This window comes from Xenopus tropicalis, chromosome 10, assembly GCF_000004195.4.
Source record: "Xenopus tropicalis strain Nigerian chromosome 10, UCB_Xtro_10.0, whole genome shotgun sequence".
NCBI lineage: Eukaryota > Metazoa > Chordata > Amphibia > Anura > Pipidae > Xenopus > Xenopus tropicalis.
This window is the reverse complement of record NC_030686.2, coordinates 42,871,688-42,888,919: the sequence shown is the minus strand read 5'-3', so window position 1 is coordinate 42,888,919 and position 17,232 is coordinate 42,871,688. Positions and strand designations below refer to the sequence as shown.

The 17,232-nt window shown below is 45.5% G+C and overlaps 1 protein-coding gene across 1 annotated transcript in view; it reads right to left on the bottom strand.

Annotated features, from left to right (window-relative positions):
- The window catches only part of LOC100485974 (rho GTPase-activating protein 39), a 63,982-nt gene extending 54,330 nt beyond the window's left edge, over window positions 1–9,652 (bottom strand). Inside the window, exon 1 of the mRNA XM_002932892.5 lies at window positions 9,453–9,652. Within this exon, the coding sequence (XP_002932938.2) occupies window positions 9,453–9,463 (11 nt within the window). The 5' untranslated portion in view covers window positions 9,464–9,652. The remainder of the gene's footprint in view (window positions 1–9,452) is intronic.
- Window positions 9,653–17,232: the final 7,580 nt, after the last annotated feature.

Below are 17,232 nucleotides of genomic sequence, written 5' to 3'. Positions count from 1 at the left end.
AGCTGAAATCCGCTCTGTGTGCCTCCATTTGGGCCAACACAGTGTCTCTGGGTGCAGAAATGGTACTTGTGACATTAGCTATAGGTTAAACATCACATAATCCTGGGGGCATATCTCCCACTCCTACCTTTGATTTAGCATGCTGAGGGTCATTTCTGTCCAGCGCCCGCCGCTGCTTACTTTCACTACTGCTTTCATCAAGCAGCCATTATTGGGCAAACAACTTCAGAAAGATTAACTGTTGGCCTGATTAAACAGCACCAAAGGGAATAGGTGATGTATTAATCATTTGGGAGATAAGACCTCTGAAGTAGTTTGATGCATTCTACATCACTGAAAGAGAGTACGACCACTGCCCCGTTCAACAGTGGGACATCTGTTAATGTGGCTCCATAGTGACAACTTGTTGAATCAGGGTGTATAAGGCATATTCCTATGTAAAAAATTATATTGCTTTGTAAATCTTATAAAGAAAACAGTATGGTAGTCAGTATGGTAGTAGTGGCAGCCCCATAGAGCTGAAAGCTGGTGTAGCAGAGCAAGGTGGCAACAATAGGGTAAGATGGCAAAAGAAGAGAAAGATTGATACAGCAGGGCAGGATGGCGTCAGTAACAATTAGTAATATGTGGGTCACAGAAACACCCAACCCTGACCCATGCCTGGGTAATGTACTCACAAGAACCGGCGGACTCTTATTTCATTGGTCACAGAGGAAGGGGCCTTCACTGATGCCACCAACAGGAAGGATGACAGCAATGTTAACATGCAAGGGCTCAAGGTGGCCAGTCTGGCAATACCAAAATCTGGACCCACCATCCACCTTAACAAGCCACCCCACTTTGTGACCCGAACCTGCCCGAACCACGGTTTAAACCACAGCTATTGGATATACCAGCACATAACTAGTAACAATATTATTGTTGCCCAACCTTTATATAAATAATAGGTCTCCAAAAAGACTTTTGGATTTTTTCTTTTGGCTGTAGGCAGTGTCAGACTGGGATCTGCTGGGTGCCATCTCAGAACCCCACCACTCCAGCAGTAAGGCCCCCTGCCTCTGTTACAGACCCCTCCTGCCCCTGACACATGCCCTCCCACAGTACTTGCCTCCCCACAGCAAATGTAACCCCCCAGTCCCAGCCTCGGGCAGGATGCCATCCTGGGCCATTTGTACCCACAAATGCAGGGGTTTTCTCCCAGCGCCCTTCTGGCCCAGTCCGACACTGGCTATAGGCTATTAATATACACACTAGTAAAGGGAGGTTAGAAATTTGCGTTACCCCTCCTTAGTTATGGAACTTACCCCAACTGCTTTGCATGTTGAAGCTGTTTGCCAAGAGCTGGCGCTTCCCATCATGCTCTGGCACAGGGGGTGGGGTTCCTTTTTTAGCTTGCCAATGGTATCGCAATAAATATGCTAGCATAAGTAATCATGGTGTGATGCGACTGATTAATTGTAAATTCAGGCAGATAATTACACTGGAATGCGAAACACCCATTCGCCACGAGTTATATAATTCCCAAGAAACTAGCCTGTACTCCTTTTCATGCCAAGTAGAACCACAATGCATTGCAGCAGCCACCTCCATCAGCGTTTCTGTCCTTGTTTTATTAAAGATCAATCTGTTTTTCCATAACAATTCTTTTTTTTCCCCAAAGGTGACGAAAACATAAGAATAATGCAGATCCCCAGCTGAAGTGACAAATATCCAGACATCTGTGTAAAGGAGTCTTTTCTATGGAGAGGACTGCAAAGTAAGTGAAAAAAAAAGAAGCTATTCCAACAAGAATGCACAAGGAGGGATAGGTGTATACCCGCAGACAAGGCTCAACATGCCGTCTCCATTAATGGGCCGGAGGACTTTGCATGTGAACCTGACTGCTCCCTTCTCGCTCTCATCCTTAACCCCTAATATGCCGCCGATGCCCCCGGGCTTTCCGAGGAAAACCCAGCTAAAGTTTTGCAACGTCCATAAATCTTGATTTTAGTTGCAGAACGTATCCACGAGCTCAGAGACTCAGAATGAAGTTCTGTTGTGGCTAAAACTACAGCTGTGGCGAATCCTGTATGGAATGTGACCGGGGGCCGAACTTACAAGGGACCATAGATAGAGCTATGGCCAGCTTTCTAATGTTCTGTTTGTTCAGGGTGACAGTCCAAACAATCAGAACAGCAAGAGTTAAGGTCCCCGTACACGGGCCGATTCTAGCTGCTAATCGGCCCTGTATGGGCACTACAGACGGGCCTTCCCGACCGGTATCTGGCCTGAAATCGTCCAGATAACGATCGGGCAGGTTAAAAAATCTAGTCGGATCGGGGACCGCATCGGCTCGTTGATATGATCCCCGAACCAACTGCCCCATTGCCGCCAATAGGGCCAGGGCCAAACGATCGAATTAGCCTACACGTTCCCCGATATCGCCCACCCCGTAGGTGGGGATATCGGGTGAAGATCGCCTCGCTTGGCGATCTCGCCCAAGCGAGCAGATCTTCACATGTATGGGGACCATTAGATGAAATTTTCAAATGTGCCACATCAACAAACTGTCCAGTGGTACATTAAAAAATGAAAGGGGTTCTTCACCTTTGAGTTTTAGTATGATATAGAGAGTGATATTCCGAGACAATTTGCAAAATGTCTTCATTTTTTATTACCTGTAGTTTTTTAAAAATAAATCACTTTTTGTTCAGCAGCTCTCTAGTTTGGAGTTTTAGCAGCTATCTGGTTGCTAGGGTCCAAATTACTTTAGCAACCAGGGAGGGGTTTGAATGACACTGATATTGTGACATTTATATTCTGTATATACAGTGTATTATGCATTGGTCCCTAAGCTCAGGTAAGTGACAGCAGCACATAGTATGTGTAGGGAATCAGTAAAAAAGGAGATGGGGGGCTACTGGGGCATCCTTGGAGGCATAGATCTTCCCTGCTAAAGGGCTGTGGTTGCCTTGGGCTGGTACAGGAGCCAAAAACATAGTGTGCAACATTTCTACCCTACTTATTTATTTAGGCTTTAGTTCTCCTTTAAACCTTTTCATTGACTTAGTAAAGTACCATATATCACAGAAATACTAACTCCTGTACATATTTCTTTCAGTACTCTAAGCCAGATTTAACAAAATAAAGTTAAACAGGGGCTCCACTGTATAAAACCCAGTTCTTGCGGTAATTGCCGGGGAGAAATGCCACACAGATAGTCATGCAAGCTGCATTGTAGCCACAGACTGACTCAAGCACTGACATAATACACCGCTTCACAAATAGCCCCTTTAGAACAGAGGCCAGCACAGAACACTCAGCAGTTGGCCCATTTGTCACTCCCAAGTCAGTTTGTTAACAGCTGGCCCCCGCTTTTCAGACCTATCAGGTCTCAGTAAGACTTCATGGTATGAATAATATATAGTGTGTGTGTGTTTGCCAGAAACAACCAAAAACCCTTCTGAAATATCTCTCGGGGCACTTATATCTCATGTTAGGATTAAAGGACAAGGAAAGGTGTAAAATGAGCACAAAGGGCACTTGATATCTAATAGTAGGGTTTTTTTCATTAGTTTAGATCTCTAGTCCTACTCCTAAAGGTGGTTGCACCCTTGGCATTTAACCTGTGCTTTGCTCCAAGCCGTGCCCAGCAATGGAGTACATGGCAGCTGGGTACCCTTAGCTTAAAGATCCACTAGCACTTCATGTTTTTACTTTCCCTATGCATTTGCCTAATAGATATAGTAAGAACCACTTGATTTTCTTTTTGCTTTATTCTCTCAAGCTTCTGTGAAAGGATTACTTGCTCGCCTTGCACTTTGTAGCCTTGCCTAAGCAGCCATTGTCTCCATGCAGGCTTGCCATAAGCTCTCCATCACCTCCCACAGGGCTTCTATTATGTTTATAATCTTATTACAAGAAGCCACGAGGAGGTGTGGCCTAGAAGCCCAATGGATGTGCCCAGATAAACAGGGCAGTAAATGGCATATTACTAGCACTATCAGCCATAATCATTCAGCTCAAATCCTAACAGATGTGCAAAGACCCCCTTCCATTTCTAAGGTTACATATGCACACCAGACCAGACACCAGACCACCTTGACTTCAAATGGGGTACAATACTTCCTTTAGGATGAAGACCCACAGAGCTACTAGTAGCAGCTACTTGATGTGGCTACTAAAATAGACAGTGCTGATTATTTACTGATACATGTCTCTATGTGTGTTTTAGCAGAGGCAATTCTCAGTATTGTCTATGGCAGGGGATTTTCTGGCATTTAGTAGCCATGAAAAAGTAGCTGCTACTAGTAGCTCAGTGTGTCTTCACCCTTAAGGTGGCCATACACATCAAGATCCGCTCTCTTGGCGACCTCGATATCCCCACCTACGGGTGGCCGATATCGGGGGAATTTAGGCTAATTAAAACAACGGTAATGGGCACAGTGGCTTTGGGGACCTCATCAACGAGCCGATGCGGTCCCCGATCCAACTAAATTTTTTAACCTGCCCGATCTATATCTGGCCAATTTCAGGCCAGATATCAGTCAGGCAGGCCCGTCGGTAGTGCCCCTACACATGCTGATAAGCTGCCGAATCGATCTAAGGGACCAATATCGGCAGCTACAATCGGCCCGTGTATGGGGACCTTTACGTTCATGTGAGCAAAACTGAGAGTCTTTGCTGTGAGCCTTGATTTTAAGGGAGAAAACATGTGGAGTTACTAGTAGCAGCAACTTGTCGCAGCTACAAATGCTGATCATTTACTGATAATTGTCTCTACGTGTGTTTTAGCAGAGGCAATTCTCAGTATTGTCTATGGCGTTTAGCTGCTACTAAGTAGCTCAGTGTGTCTTTGTCCCAAAGTGTGGCATTGGCCAGAGAGGGAAGGAATGGCAACAATACAGAGCATACTCTCTTCTCATATTTGTAGTTAGTGACGTGGCCACAGGCTACAATTTACTCACACTGAGAAAACACACAGAAGTTTGCATGGTAACACGCCCTCAGACACGCCAACTATGGGCTACTCTAGAAATATTCTCTAGAATGGCTTCATTCTAACCATAACCTATTCTGAACTATATTATACAATCAATTAAATTATACAACCGTTTCAAATTAAATCCACTTCTTCATCTTCTCTCATCTACTGCAATTTGGCGTCTTTACCTCACTCAAGCTCAGGAACCTCTTAACCAAGACTTAAAAGCCAAATATGGCTGGCACGCTCAATGGGTCTACTTGTCTGTAGTCCTTGGTGACTTATAAAATCCTTATATTTTACAACAGGGGGTACATTATTCACTATATAAATCAAAATAAGCATAAGGATGATCCACCCAATGGTGCTCAGAGATGCCATCAGTTACAAACAGTACATGTGATATGCCTTATGTCACATGACCTACTCAGAACTTGTGTACTATAAAAAAATAATGTACCCCCTACTTCAAAATATAAGGATAAGTCACCCTGGTGTTTTATGGCCTCTGTAGAAGCTCTCAGCCTGTGTCTCCTTGCCTGTGTATGGCCTAGGAACTACTTTTACACTTATAATATCCTTCTATTTTACAATAGGGTGTACATTATTTACTTTATAATTTGTCCCATATCCAAATAAAGAGCTTTTGCTAAGGCTGAGCAACTAGGAAACTAGAGGTCCCAGGCTTGTACTGTGACGAGTACCAAGATAGCAGCACACACTGAATATAGGGTGAAGACACACGGAGCTACTAGTAGCACAGTTACTAAAACAGACAATGCTGATCATTTACTGATAATTGTTTTAGCAGAGGCAATTCTCAGTATTGTCTATGGCAGGGGATTTTATGGCGTTTAGTAGCCATGACAAGTAGCTGCTACTAAGTAGCTGTGTGTATCTTTGCTCTTAAGGTCCCCATACACGTGAAGATTCGCTCGCTTGGCGAGGTCGCCAAGCGAGCGGATCTTCACCCGATATCCCCACCTACAAGTGGGCGATATCGGGGAACGTGTAGGCTAATTCGATCGTTTGACCCTGGGGCCAAACAATTGAATTATTACGGCGGGTATAGGCAAAGTTGGTTCGGGGACTGCATCAACAAGCCTATGCGGTCCCGGATCCAACTAGATTTTTAACCTGCCCGATCGATAACTGCCCGATTTTAGGCCAGATATGGGTCGGGCAGGCCTGTTGGTAGTGCCCATACACGGGCCGATTAGCTGCTGAATCAGTCTAAGGGACCCATATTGGCAGCTAGAATCGGCCCGTGTATGGGGACCTTAACACTTACAGTATGTTGCACTCATCATCAGGAATAAAGTGAATTGAAACCACTTTTATAGTTAGGGAATCCCTATATTCTAGGTGCTTGCTATGCCTCTCTAGTTGGCCAGTTGGTGGGAAGGGATGTCCTTCCATGGCCAGGGGTGAATCCGTAAAACATCATAGCTGCACACTGACATCTGAACAAACACTGGGATATCCATCCAGGCTTCCCAGAAGGCTGCAGTGAGGCACCCCTTGCATTACGGGATCCTTGGGAAAAGGAAGCAGGGCTGTTGAACTTTAACAACCACTGGAATTCAAGGAAATTGATTTTCTCTATGGAGCGACCATGGCGGGAGGGGGAGGAGGCAGTGACCTACACTGCTTATATTTACTTTAATTTTTGTACAAATTAGATAAAAGTACAATCCCCTTCTCCCATGCACTATGATGAAACCCCGATCTCTATTAATTCAACATCTGTAGGGAGTTTGCTCCCCCCCAGACAACTAAAGGGTTACAAGGACAGAACCGGGGGATAAAGCTTTAATGACATTGTGAAATGATGCAGATGAGTGGGGCCATGATATTAGGCACTGGTATCCTGTGGTATCTACATTACAGGCCTCTGAGCGATTGTGCAGCTGCTCCGTGTATAATATGCACTCCCAGAGCGAGCATTTAACCGTCTCCTTCCCTTCATTCCGACAATTTCCTGCCTGTCGTGCAGAACCAAAACAGAGACCCGCTATTAAAAAAGGCCACTTGTCTGCGTTTGCAGTTGGCACGCTTAGCCGTACCATTCCACTTTTATACTGAGCCCCCCATTCTTAAAGAGACAGGAATGATAAAAATGAAACTTAAATAAGCAGAGGTTTGGGTTACAGTAGAGATAGGGTCTACTAGTTGTCCTGACTCCCAGCAAGCTCAGGGAGGCCACTGAACACAACTTTATCCTTTCCTGTTGTGGCTCGGCAGAGGGGATTACAACTTCCTGTCAGGAAGGGCATAGTGCAAAGAAAAATGTCTCCCCTTGCCTGCTGCAGGTTCTGCACTCTCTGTTTTTTTCAGATAACACATAGCTTACTAGAATCATTCTGCAAATGGCTTCCCAGCGGGCACACTGATACATATCCCTCGTGTCCACAACCAGCAGAAAGCGTAGCAAACCTTGGCCACATAAACACCCATGTCCCCATGGATCCAGTACCCCATCTCCTGATCCACCCACAGGGGAAAAGGAGAAGAAATGTGTTAGATGGAACTTTCTACTCATTAATGGCCATTCTACAGCTAGTTTATATACATTAATCATGCAGGATACCTTACACAGACCCCCTAAGGTTGAAGACACACAGAGCTACTAGTAGCAGTTACTTGTCGTGGCTACAGACATAGACAATGCTGATCATTTACTGAAAATTGCCTCTGTGTGTTTTAGCAGAGGCAATTCTCAGTATTGTCTATGGCAGGGGATTTTCTCCGTTTAGTAGCCATGACAAGTAGCTGCTACTAAGTAGCTCTGTGTGTCTTCACCCTAAAGGAGAAGGAAAGGTACAGTCACTGCGGGGGTGATTCTTCAATGATTCTAGACACTTCCCTCTTAAGGTCCCCATACACAGGCTGATAATAGCTGCCGATATGGGTCCCTGGGACAGATTTGGCAGCTTATCGGCCTGTGTATGGGCACTACCGACGGGCCTGCCCGACCAACAGCTGGCCTGAAATCGCCCAGATCTCGATCAGTCGGTTAGAAAATCTAGTCGGATCGGGGACCGCATCAGCTCGTTGATCCCCTGACTGACTTTGCCTATGCCCTTCATTATAATTCGATCGTTTGACCCCAGAGCCAACAATCGAATTACCCTGGATTCTACCGATATCACCCACCCGTAGGTGTGGGATATCGGGGGAAGATCCGCTCGGATCTGCCAGTGTATGGGGACCTTTACCCTGGGTCGGTGCTACTCTTCTTCAAAAAATGCACCAGCCTGGGGTACTTGCAAACATGAAAAGGGGTAGGAGGTAAGAATATATATCTATATATACATATAAAGAATAAACATCTCTATATACATACAAAGAATAAATATCTATATATACACATATAAAGAATAAATATCTCTATATACATATAAAGAATAAATATCTCTATATACATACAAAGAATAAATATCTTTATATACATATAAAGAATAAATATCTCTATATACATACAAAGAATAAATATCTATATATACATACAATGAAAAAATATCTCTATATACATACAGGTATAGGATCTACAATGCAGAATGCTTAGGACATGTCATTTTTCCAAATAAGGGCTCATTCCATGATATCAAGCACTATGCCTTAGTAATTGCACATAGAAATACCCAGTAGGATAGTTCTGCCACCAATACAGCTTAGTTATCAACAAGTACTGTCATAATAATATAGCAGTGACCCTGTTGTTGCTGCTGAACTACAATACTGTATTCCGACGCTGCTATTCAACAAAATCCAATAGGACCGCATTTCCCTACCCCTATAATAAAATAGCATACATATTGTATCTAGAAGAATTAAGTCTAAAACAACTGGACTTTTCTGAGTTTTTCTTGAAGAAAAACTCAGAAAAGTCCAGTTATTTTAGACTTAATTCTTCTAGATACTGTATATCATGACCTGGATGAATGAGAATCTTCATAGACATACAGCATATTATATATAGATACATAAGCAGTGTGTAGCAGGTATACAAGTATCCATGCAACAGGTACTAGGCACGCTTATATTCAAGTCTGACACCGTACAAGCTCACACCACTAAAGGAATCATCTTGCCCCCCTGCCGGCTGGCTGAAACCCCAGATTATATATATATATATATAGACTATAGAAAGCCTCCATTCTTCTGGCATGAAGCTATGAGCGCAGCCCATTCAGTGTAAGTGCCCCGCACACTTGCGGAGTTGCCAGCAGCACTAACGTCTCTTAGGTCACAAAAACAACACAAAAGCTGCTGTGAGTCGCCTGTCTGTACTGTGGCCCCCAGGTCAGCTCAATGGGGTTCAGGGGACACCCCTGGGAAGCACGTTACATTGTATCAGTCCTTGTGAGAGGTCCCAGAGGGTGGAAGTGGCTAACCCAGCTCATCCACATTGTCACACTGAGGCTTCCCTCCCCCGGGATCCCTTCCCATGGAACTTCCAACAAAGTTTTGTTGCCCCTGCGCTTACCTGTCAGCCATCTCTCCAAGGCTCCCCTCACATGGTCTGATGCAGAAGCAGGAGTTGTAGATCACAAAGCCCTGTGTGTGGGGGATCCCTGGGATCTGCTGGGATCCAGTGTGGCTGAGCAGTGTGAGCAGTGTAGGTTTAAGCGTCCCCCCCCTCTCCTGTGTGTGTGTGTGACTCAGGCGGCTGTGCCTTCCCAGGCAGGATGTGTAATGTGATTCCTCTGCCTCACATTCCTGCCCCTTTACTCCTTTACTGCCTCTGCTGCTGCTGCTGCTGCTTTGTACAGGGCCGGGACATGCAGTAGCTGCTCTCAGGCATGGGATATGGGGGGGGGAGTAGATTAAGGGCTCTGGCACACAGGGAAATTAGTCGCCCGCGACAAAACTCCCTGTTCGCGGGCGACTAATCTCCCCGAGTTGTCATGACCCGCCATCCCACCAGCGAACATGTAAGTCGCCGACGGGATGGCACACGCGGTGGCGCGATTTCCCAAAATCGCCGAAAAAGACTCGCGAGTCTAATTTCCCCGTGTGCCAGAGCCCTAACCGATTGTCTGCCATGCTATTCTAAAGGTGGCCATACACGGGCCGATTCTAGCTGCCGATATGGGTCCCTTAAGGCTGTGATTCCCGCACCACGGACCAGTTTCAAGAAAGACAATTTTTTCAAGGACCGGGGGGTTGGCAATAGGGGGGTTGGCTCAACTAGTGCATAGTATATCATTTAATTATTACATATATAATGTAAATGTAATTATTAAATTTTATATTATGCACTTTATTATTAGTATTATTACATACAGCTTAATAAAGTACTTTGGTCCTTGTCTTGATCAGTAGAAAGCTTCCTGGGCATCGTATAGCTGTTGTCATGGCTGTGTAACACATCAGGGAGTTGGGATCACAGGTAATTGGGACCAGAGGTGGCCCGGTTCAGCACAGCCCACGGGCCGGCACCGGGCCCCGGACCGGTGGTTGGGGACACCTGCCTTAAGGTGCCCATACACATTATGATCCGCTTCCTTGGCAAGGTCGCCAAGCGAACGGATCTTCTCCCAATATCCACATGTACGGCTGGGCAATATCGGGTGAATTTAGGCTAGTTTGGTCACCGGTAATAGACGCAGTCAGTTCAGGGACCGCATCAACGAGCCGATGCAGTCCCCGATCCAACTAAATTTTTTAACCTGCACGATCGATATCTGCCCAATTTCAGGCCAGATGCCGGTCGGGCAGGCCCGTCATTAGTGCCGATCTTAACGTGTATGGCCACCTTTACAGCTGGGCTGTCCCATTGGGCCCATACCCCCCTGGGCAGCCTTGTTTATTTATAAAACAAACTACACCTCTCCAGCACCTGTTGATCCAAAACTTCCAGCTTTTACTGACTTTGGCTGATGTGGGATGCTGGGAATTGTAGTGCAACTATTCCATTTTTTTGATATACACACTGTACCATAGTTACAGCCAGTGATGAGCGAATCTGTCCCGTTTTCGCGAACCTTTCAAAAGATTTGCGGAACGTTGACAAATTCGCAAAACGGGGAAGATGTTGAGCGACAATTCTTTTTAATGCGAGAGACAATTCTTTTTTACGCGAGAGACAATTCTTTTTTACGCGAGAGACAATTCTTTTTGGCGCAAGACAATTCTTTCAACGCGCGACAATACGTTTGATGAGCGAGACAATTCTTTTGAATTTTTTTTGAATTATTTGCTTTCCTCTTCTTACACTTTCCAGCTTTTAAAATGGGGGTCACTTCCCCGGCAGCCACAAAACTATTGCCCTTTGGGGGCTACATTTTAATTGTTATTGTTACGTTTTATAACTTATCATTCTATTTAGACCCTCTCCTATTCATATTCCAGTTTCTCATTCAAACCACTGGCTGGTCACTAGGGTAATTTGGACCTTAGCAACCACATAGCTGCTAAAATTCCAAACTGAAGAGTTGCTGAATGAAAAACTAAATAATAAAAAATGAAGACCAATTGCAAATTGTCTCAAAATAGCACAAAATCTACCAACTGGGTGATGTTAACCCAAACGTTCTTAGAAATTCTCATATGGAGAAATTTCCCTTGTAAAAAAATCCCACATTGGTGTTTTCCACTTTATCTTCCACTTTCACTTCCACATTCCTGACGTGATGAATGTAACGTGTTCCCATGATACATGACTATATTAATAACTAGAAGTGCTTCTATATACACTGCCAATGCCGTCCATGGTAAAACAAATGAGCTGATTAATCAATGTGTGTGTGTCATAATAAATCCGGTGGGGGGGAGATTTCAAAGTATATTGAATTAAAGGCACATTATATTCACCAATAATAAGGATATAATAAGGCTTTGTGAGGCTTTTGTGGCTAAACAAAGGTACTCGCAATTCAAAGAGATAATCCATTCAAGGGTTATTGTTCAGTTTGTTTGGCCACTAGAGGGCACATTAGTGTATGCAGATAATCAGAGCAGCTCATTAGAGTAATCATGGCTGCTCCCACTGATGTGAATTACACAGATATGCACAGCCAATCGGGGTCATTGACTACATGCAGGACAGGGTGCAAAGTGCAAAAACCAAGCGCAGTCTGCAGTATATTTTGCTCACTGCACCCTGAGACGTGTTCAGTAGTGCAGTATTCATGGGGGGCAGACAGAGGGGGCACATTGGCATCTTGGCCACTACCAGTGCCCTAGCAAGGGCTGCCTGGGAGGTTGCCAGGGGAGGCGCTCTCTGCACTAGCGATGTGGCCCCCCTCTTTTGCGAAAAAGCTAAGCGTGAGAGGGGCAGCCACCTCAGGCAGCTAGGACCCCTGAGGCAGCCCTGCCCCTAGCATTCTGAGACAATTTGCAATTGGTCTTCATTTATTATCATTTGTAGTTTTTTAGTTTCTTTCATTTTCAGGAGCTCTCCAGTCTGGAGTTTAAGCAGTAATTTGGTTGCTAGGGTCCAAGTTACCTTAGCAACCAGTGAATGGATTGGATGAGAGACCCTTATATGTATAGGAGAGGGCCTGATTATAAACAAAAGTCACACAAAGTAACAATAACAATTAAACTAGAACTAAAAACTAGAACTAAACTATATCTATCCTCTTGTGTCTTTGCAACTGTATCTTTTATTTATTTGTATTTATTGTTATACTGTGTATTTATCTATTATCTTAATAACCCCCTGTTTGTATTAATCTATTCTACTGTACAGCGCTGGGTACATAAGTAGCGCTTTATAAATAAAGGAACATGTAGTAATATAATTGTACTGCCATATAAGCTCACTGGGGCAGGGACTGATGGGAATGTGATTGGGGCCTTAGATTGTAAGCTCCATTGGGGCAGGGACTGATGGGAATGGGATAGGGACCTTAGATTGTAAGCTCACTGGGGCAGGGACTGATGGGAATGTGATAGGGGCCTAAGATTGTAAGCTCACTGGGGCAGGGACTGATGGGATAGGGACCTTAGATTGTAAGCTCCACTGGGGCAGGGACTGATGGGAATGGGATAGGGACCTTAGATTGTAAGCTCACTGGGGCAGGGACTGATGGGAATGTGATAGGGGCCTTAGATTGTAAGCTCACTGGGACAGGGACGGATGAGAATGGGATAGGGACCTTAGATTGTAAGCTCCACTGGGGCAGGAACTGATGGGAATGTGATAGGGGCCTTAGATTGTAAGCTCACTGGGGCAGGGACTGATGGGAATGGGATTGGGACCTTAGATTGTAAGCTCACTGAGGCAGGGACTGATGGGAATGTGATAGGGACCTTAGATTGTAAGCTCCACTGGGGCAGGGACTGATGGGAATGGGATTGGGACCTTAGATTGTAAGCTCACTGGGGCAGGGACTGATGGGATAGGGACCTTAGACTGTAAGCTCCACTGGGGCAGGGACTGATGGGAATGGGATAGGGACCTTAGATTGTAAGCTCACTGGGGCAGGGACTGATGGGAATGTGATAGGGGCCTTAGATTGTAAGCTCACTGGGACAGGGACGGATGAGAATGGGATAGGGACCTTAGATTGTAAGCTCACTGGGGCAGGGACTGATGGGAATGGGATAGGGACCTTAGATTGTAAGCTCCACTGGGGCAGGGACTGATGGGAATGTGATAGGGGCCTTAGATTGTAAGCTCACTGGGGCAGGGACTAATGGGAATGGGATAGGGACCTTAGATTGTAAGCTCCACTGGGGCAGGGACTGATGGGAATGGGATAGGGACATACATACATATATACATACATACAAAACTGGAGCCTCACAGAGCAATGGTTCCTTGGCTGCCGGGGTCAGTGACCCCCATTTGAAAGCTGGAAAGAGTCAGAAGAATAAGGCAAATACTTTAAAAACTATGACAAATAAATAATGAAGACCAACTGAAAAGTTGCTTACAACGGGCCATTCTATAACATACTAAAAGTTAGCTTTAAGGTTAACCACCCCTGGCATTAGGTACAGAGCACAGGCCAGTTATCTGTTTGGCCTGAAAATCTAGTTATGATAAAATGTATATTAAAAGCACTATAGTTTGGTTTGTAAGGTTCTAATTATCCTTTCTGAAATGACGAACCCTCCTGCTTAGCTATATTTAGGCCTTGCTGTATTCATTATTCCAATCCACCCAAGCTGCCCTGCATGATTATACCTTCCATCCAATGGCAGTGCTAGAAATCCATGGATAATTGGGCTTTATTTATCATCAATAAGGCTTACATCATTACCCTATTATATCATTTTAAAATCTGACCTGAATCTCGATCGAGGATGTTTGATTTCTCCTTCAGATCAGGGACCGCATTGGCTCATTGATGTGGTCCCCGAACCAATGGCACCTATGCCCGCCATTTGTAATTTGGCCCTAGGGCCAAACGATCAAATTAGCCCAATATGACCCACCCATAGGTGGGCATATTGGGAGAAGATCTGCTCCTTTGACAAGGTGTTACAGTGTATAGCCACCTTAAAGGGATACTGTCATGATTTTTATGGGGTACTTTTTATTTCTAAATAAATTCTTTACATTTTTATTCCATTTCAGGTTCAGTTCTAACATGCACCTTCCCAGATGTAGCCTTCATCCATGGGATCCAATGTAGGGGAGAAAGGTCCAACATTCCGTGCAAAGTTCTAGGACTGAAATGCCATAGCGCTACTGTCACACCAATAAATATGATTGTTTAAACATTTCCCTGAAACCACCATATTCTGGCACAGGGAAACAGGAACATGTAGTAATATAATTGTACTGCCATATAAGCTCACTGGGGCAGGGACTGATGGGAATGTGATAGGGGCCTTAGATTGTAAGCTCACTGGGGCAGGGACTGATGGGAATGGGATAGGGACCTTAGATTGTAAGCTCCACTGGGGCAGGGACTGATGGGAATGTGATAGGGACCTTAGATTGTAAGCTCCACTGGGGCAGGGACTGATGGGAATGTGATAGGGGCCTTAGATTGTAAGCTCCACTGGGGCAGGGACTGATGGAATGGGATAGGGACCTTAGATTGTAAGCTCACTGGGGCAGGGACTGATGGGAATGTGATAGGGGCCTTAGATTGTAAGCTCCACTGGGGCAGGGACTGATGGGAATGTGATAGGGGCCTTAGATTGTAAGCTCCACTGGGGCAGGGACTGATGGGAATGGGATAGGGACCTTAGATTGTAAGCTCACTGGGGCAGGGACTGATGGGAATGTGATAGGGGCCTTAGATTTTAAGCTCACTGGGGCAGGGATGGATGAGAATGGGATAGGGACCTTAGATTGTAAGCTCACTGGGGCAGGGGCTGATGGGAATGGGATAGGGACCTTAGATTGTAAGCTCACTGGGGCAGGGACTGATGGGAATGGGATAGGGACCTTAGATTGTAAGCTCCACTGGGGCAGGGACTGATGGGAATGTGATAGGGGCCTTAGATTGTAAGCTCACTGGGGCAGGGACTGATGGGAATGGGATAGGGACCTTAGATTGTAAGCTCCACTGGGGCAGGGACTGATGGGAATGGGATAGGGACCTTAGATTGTAAGCTCACTGGGGCAGGGACTGATGGGAATGGGATAGGGACCTTAGATTGTAAGCTCACTGGGGCAGGGACTGATGGGAATGTGATAGGGACCTTAGATTGTAAGCTCACTGGGACAGGAACTGACTGATGTACAGTCTCTGTATAGCACCCAGTAAACATGTTGGAGCTATATAAATAAAGGATAATAAAAACATACTGTATGGTGGCAATATGGTATTGCAATGTTTTTGTTTATGTGTATACAGGTGGGGGGGCGGGGGAGGTGACATAATTCTGGCTTTTGGGCCACATGTGCATGCTGAACTCTTTCTACATTCCCCCACTGACAGGTCAGGGTTTCCCAGGAAACACATATGGTCAGTCAGAACAGTGAGTATCTCAGCTGCCATTCCTTTGGGTGACTTTCCCAGGGTCATAAAACACAATGAGGCCTGTCTGACCGACACCTTACCCATGTTGTTGACACTGTTAATCCGCAATAAAAACAAATTGAATGTAAAGACATACAGATCTGGAATAGAATACTATGTGGCAACATTCTATTTCTGTGCTGAAGGTATTTATTAAAAAAAGAAGAAAAAAAAGTGCTGTTGCTTTTTGATAGAGATAAAGGATGTTGAAATGCTATTGGCAAGGCAGTAGTATCGCCCCCTAGTGTATGAAATGCAAAGCTGAATGAAGGGGGTGCAAAGCGGCAGAACAGGGAGAATAGGGGTCTTTTTGCAAGGAAATTTGCCTTTTAGCAAGCAGGGTTTCTAGAATGTTTTTGTACAAATGCCGGCTAGCACACAGGCACAGGGATCCATGCACAGAAAATGTTTGCCTGCTTTTATATGGTGTGGTAGCCTTTGTAGTAGCGCATATAGGAACCCATGGGCCGGGGGCAAAAATGATAGCAGGCCCCCAGGAGCTATTGCACCGCCGCTGCTAGGCCCCCAAGGGGACAGGCCCAGGTACACCCGCTGCCCCCCTTGGTTACACCAGTGATGTTTTTTATCATCAGTATCCAAAAGGAATCAAACTGGACTGTATGAGCCAGCTACATGGGAAAGAACTTATCAGAAAAGCACTTGCTGAGTGGGAAAGTGGGGGTACCGCAGCAAGTTTAGACAAATGAATATGGATGAGGCAGGTACCTGATCGTTGCTGCACCCCATTCCTAGGATTGCCACCTGGCCAAGCAAGCAGATCTTCTCCCGATATCCCCACCTACGGGCGGGGCGATATCGGGAGAATCCAGGGTAATTATAATGACGGGTATAGGAAAAGTCGGTCCAGGGACCGCATCAACGAGCCAATGTGGTCCCTGATCCGACTAGATTTTCTAACCTGCCCGATCGAGATCTGCCCAATTTCAGGTCAGATATCGGTCAGGCAGGCCCGTCGGTAGTGCCCCTACACGGGCCGATTAGCTGCCGAATCTGTCCAAGGGACCCATATCGGCAGCTAGAATCGGCCCCTGTATGGGCACCTTAAATGGAGGAAAGGATAGATAATAGTATGTAAAAAGAAGCAATTAAGAGATTAAAGAAAGTGAGTGAGAGAAGGGGAGAGTGGGACTAAGGTTTAAGGGTTTCTGGTGGGCCCTTGGCACCCCAGTCCGACACTGCTGGGGGTGCTGCTACCTGAGGCGAGTTTCCCAACTTGCTCCATGGCAGCAGTGCCCCTGGGTCAGGGCAAGAAATTGATCTTTTAATCAATGAGACCCTGCATTCAAGCCAAGTGCCCAGGTAGGTACCCACGGA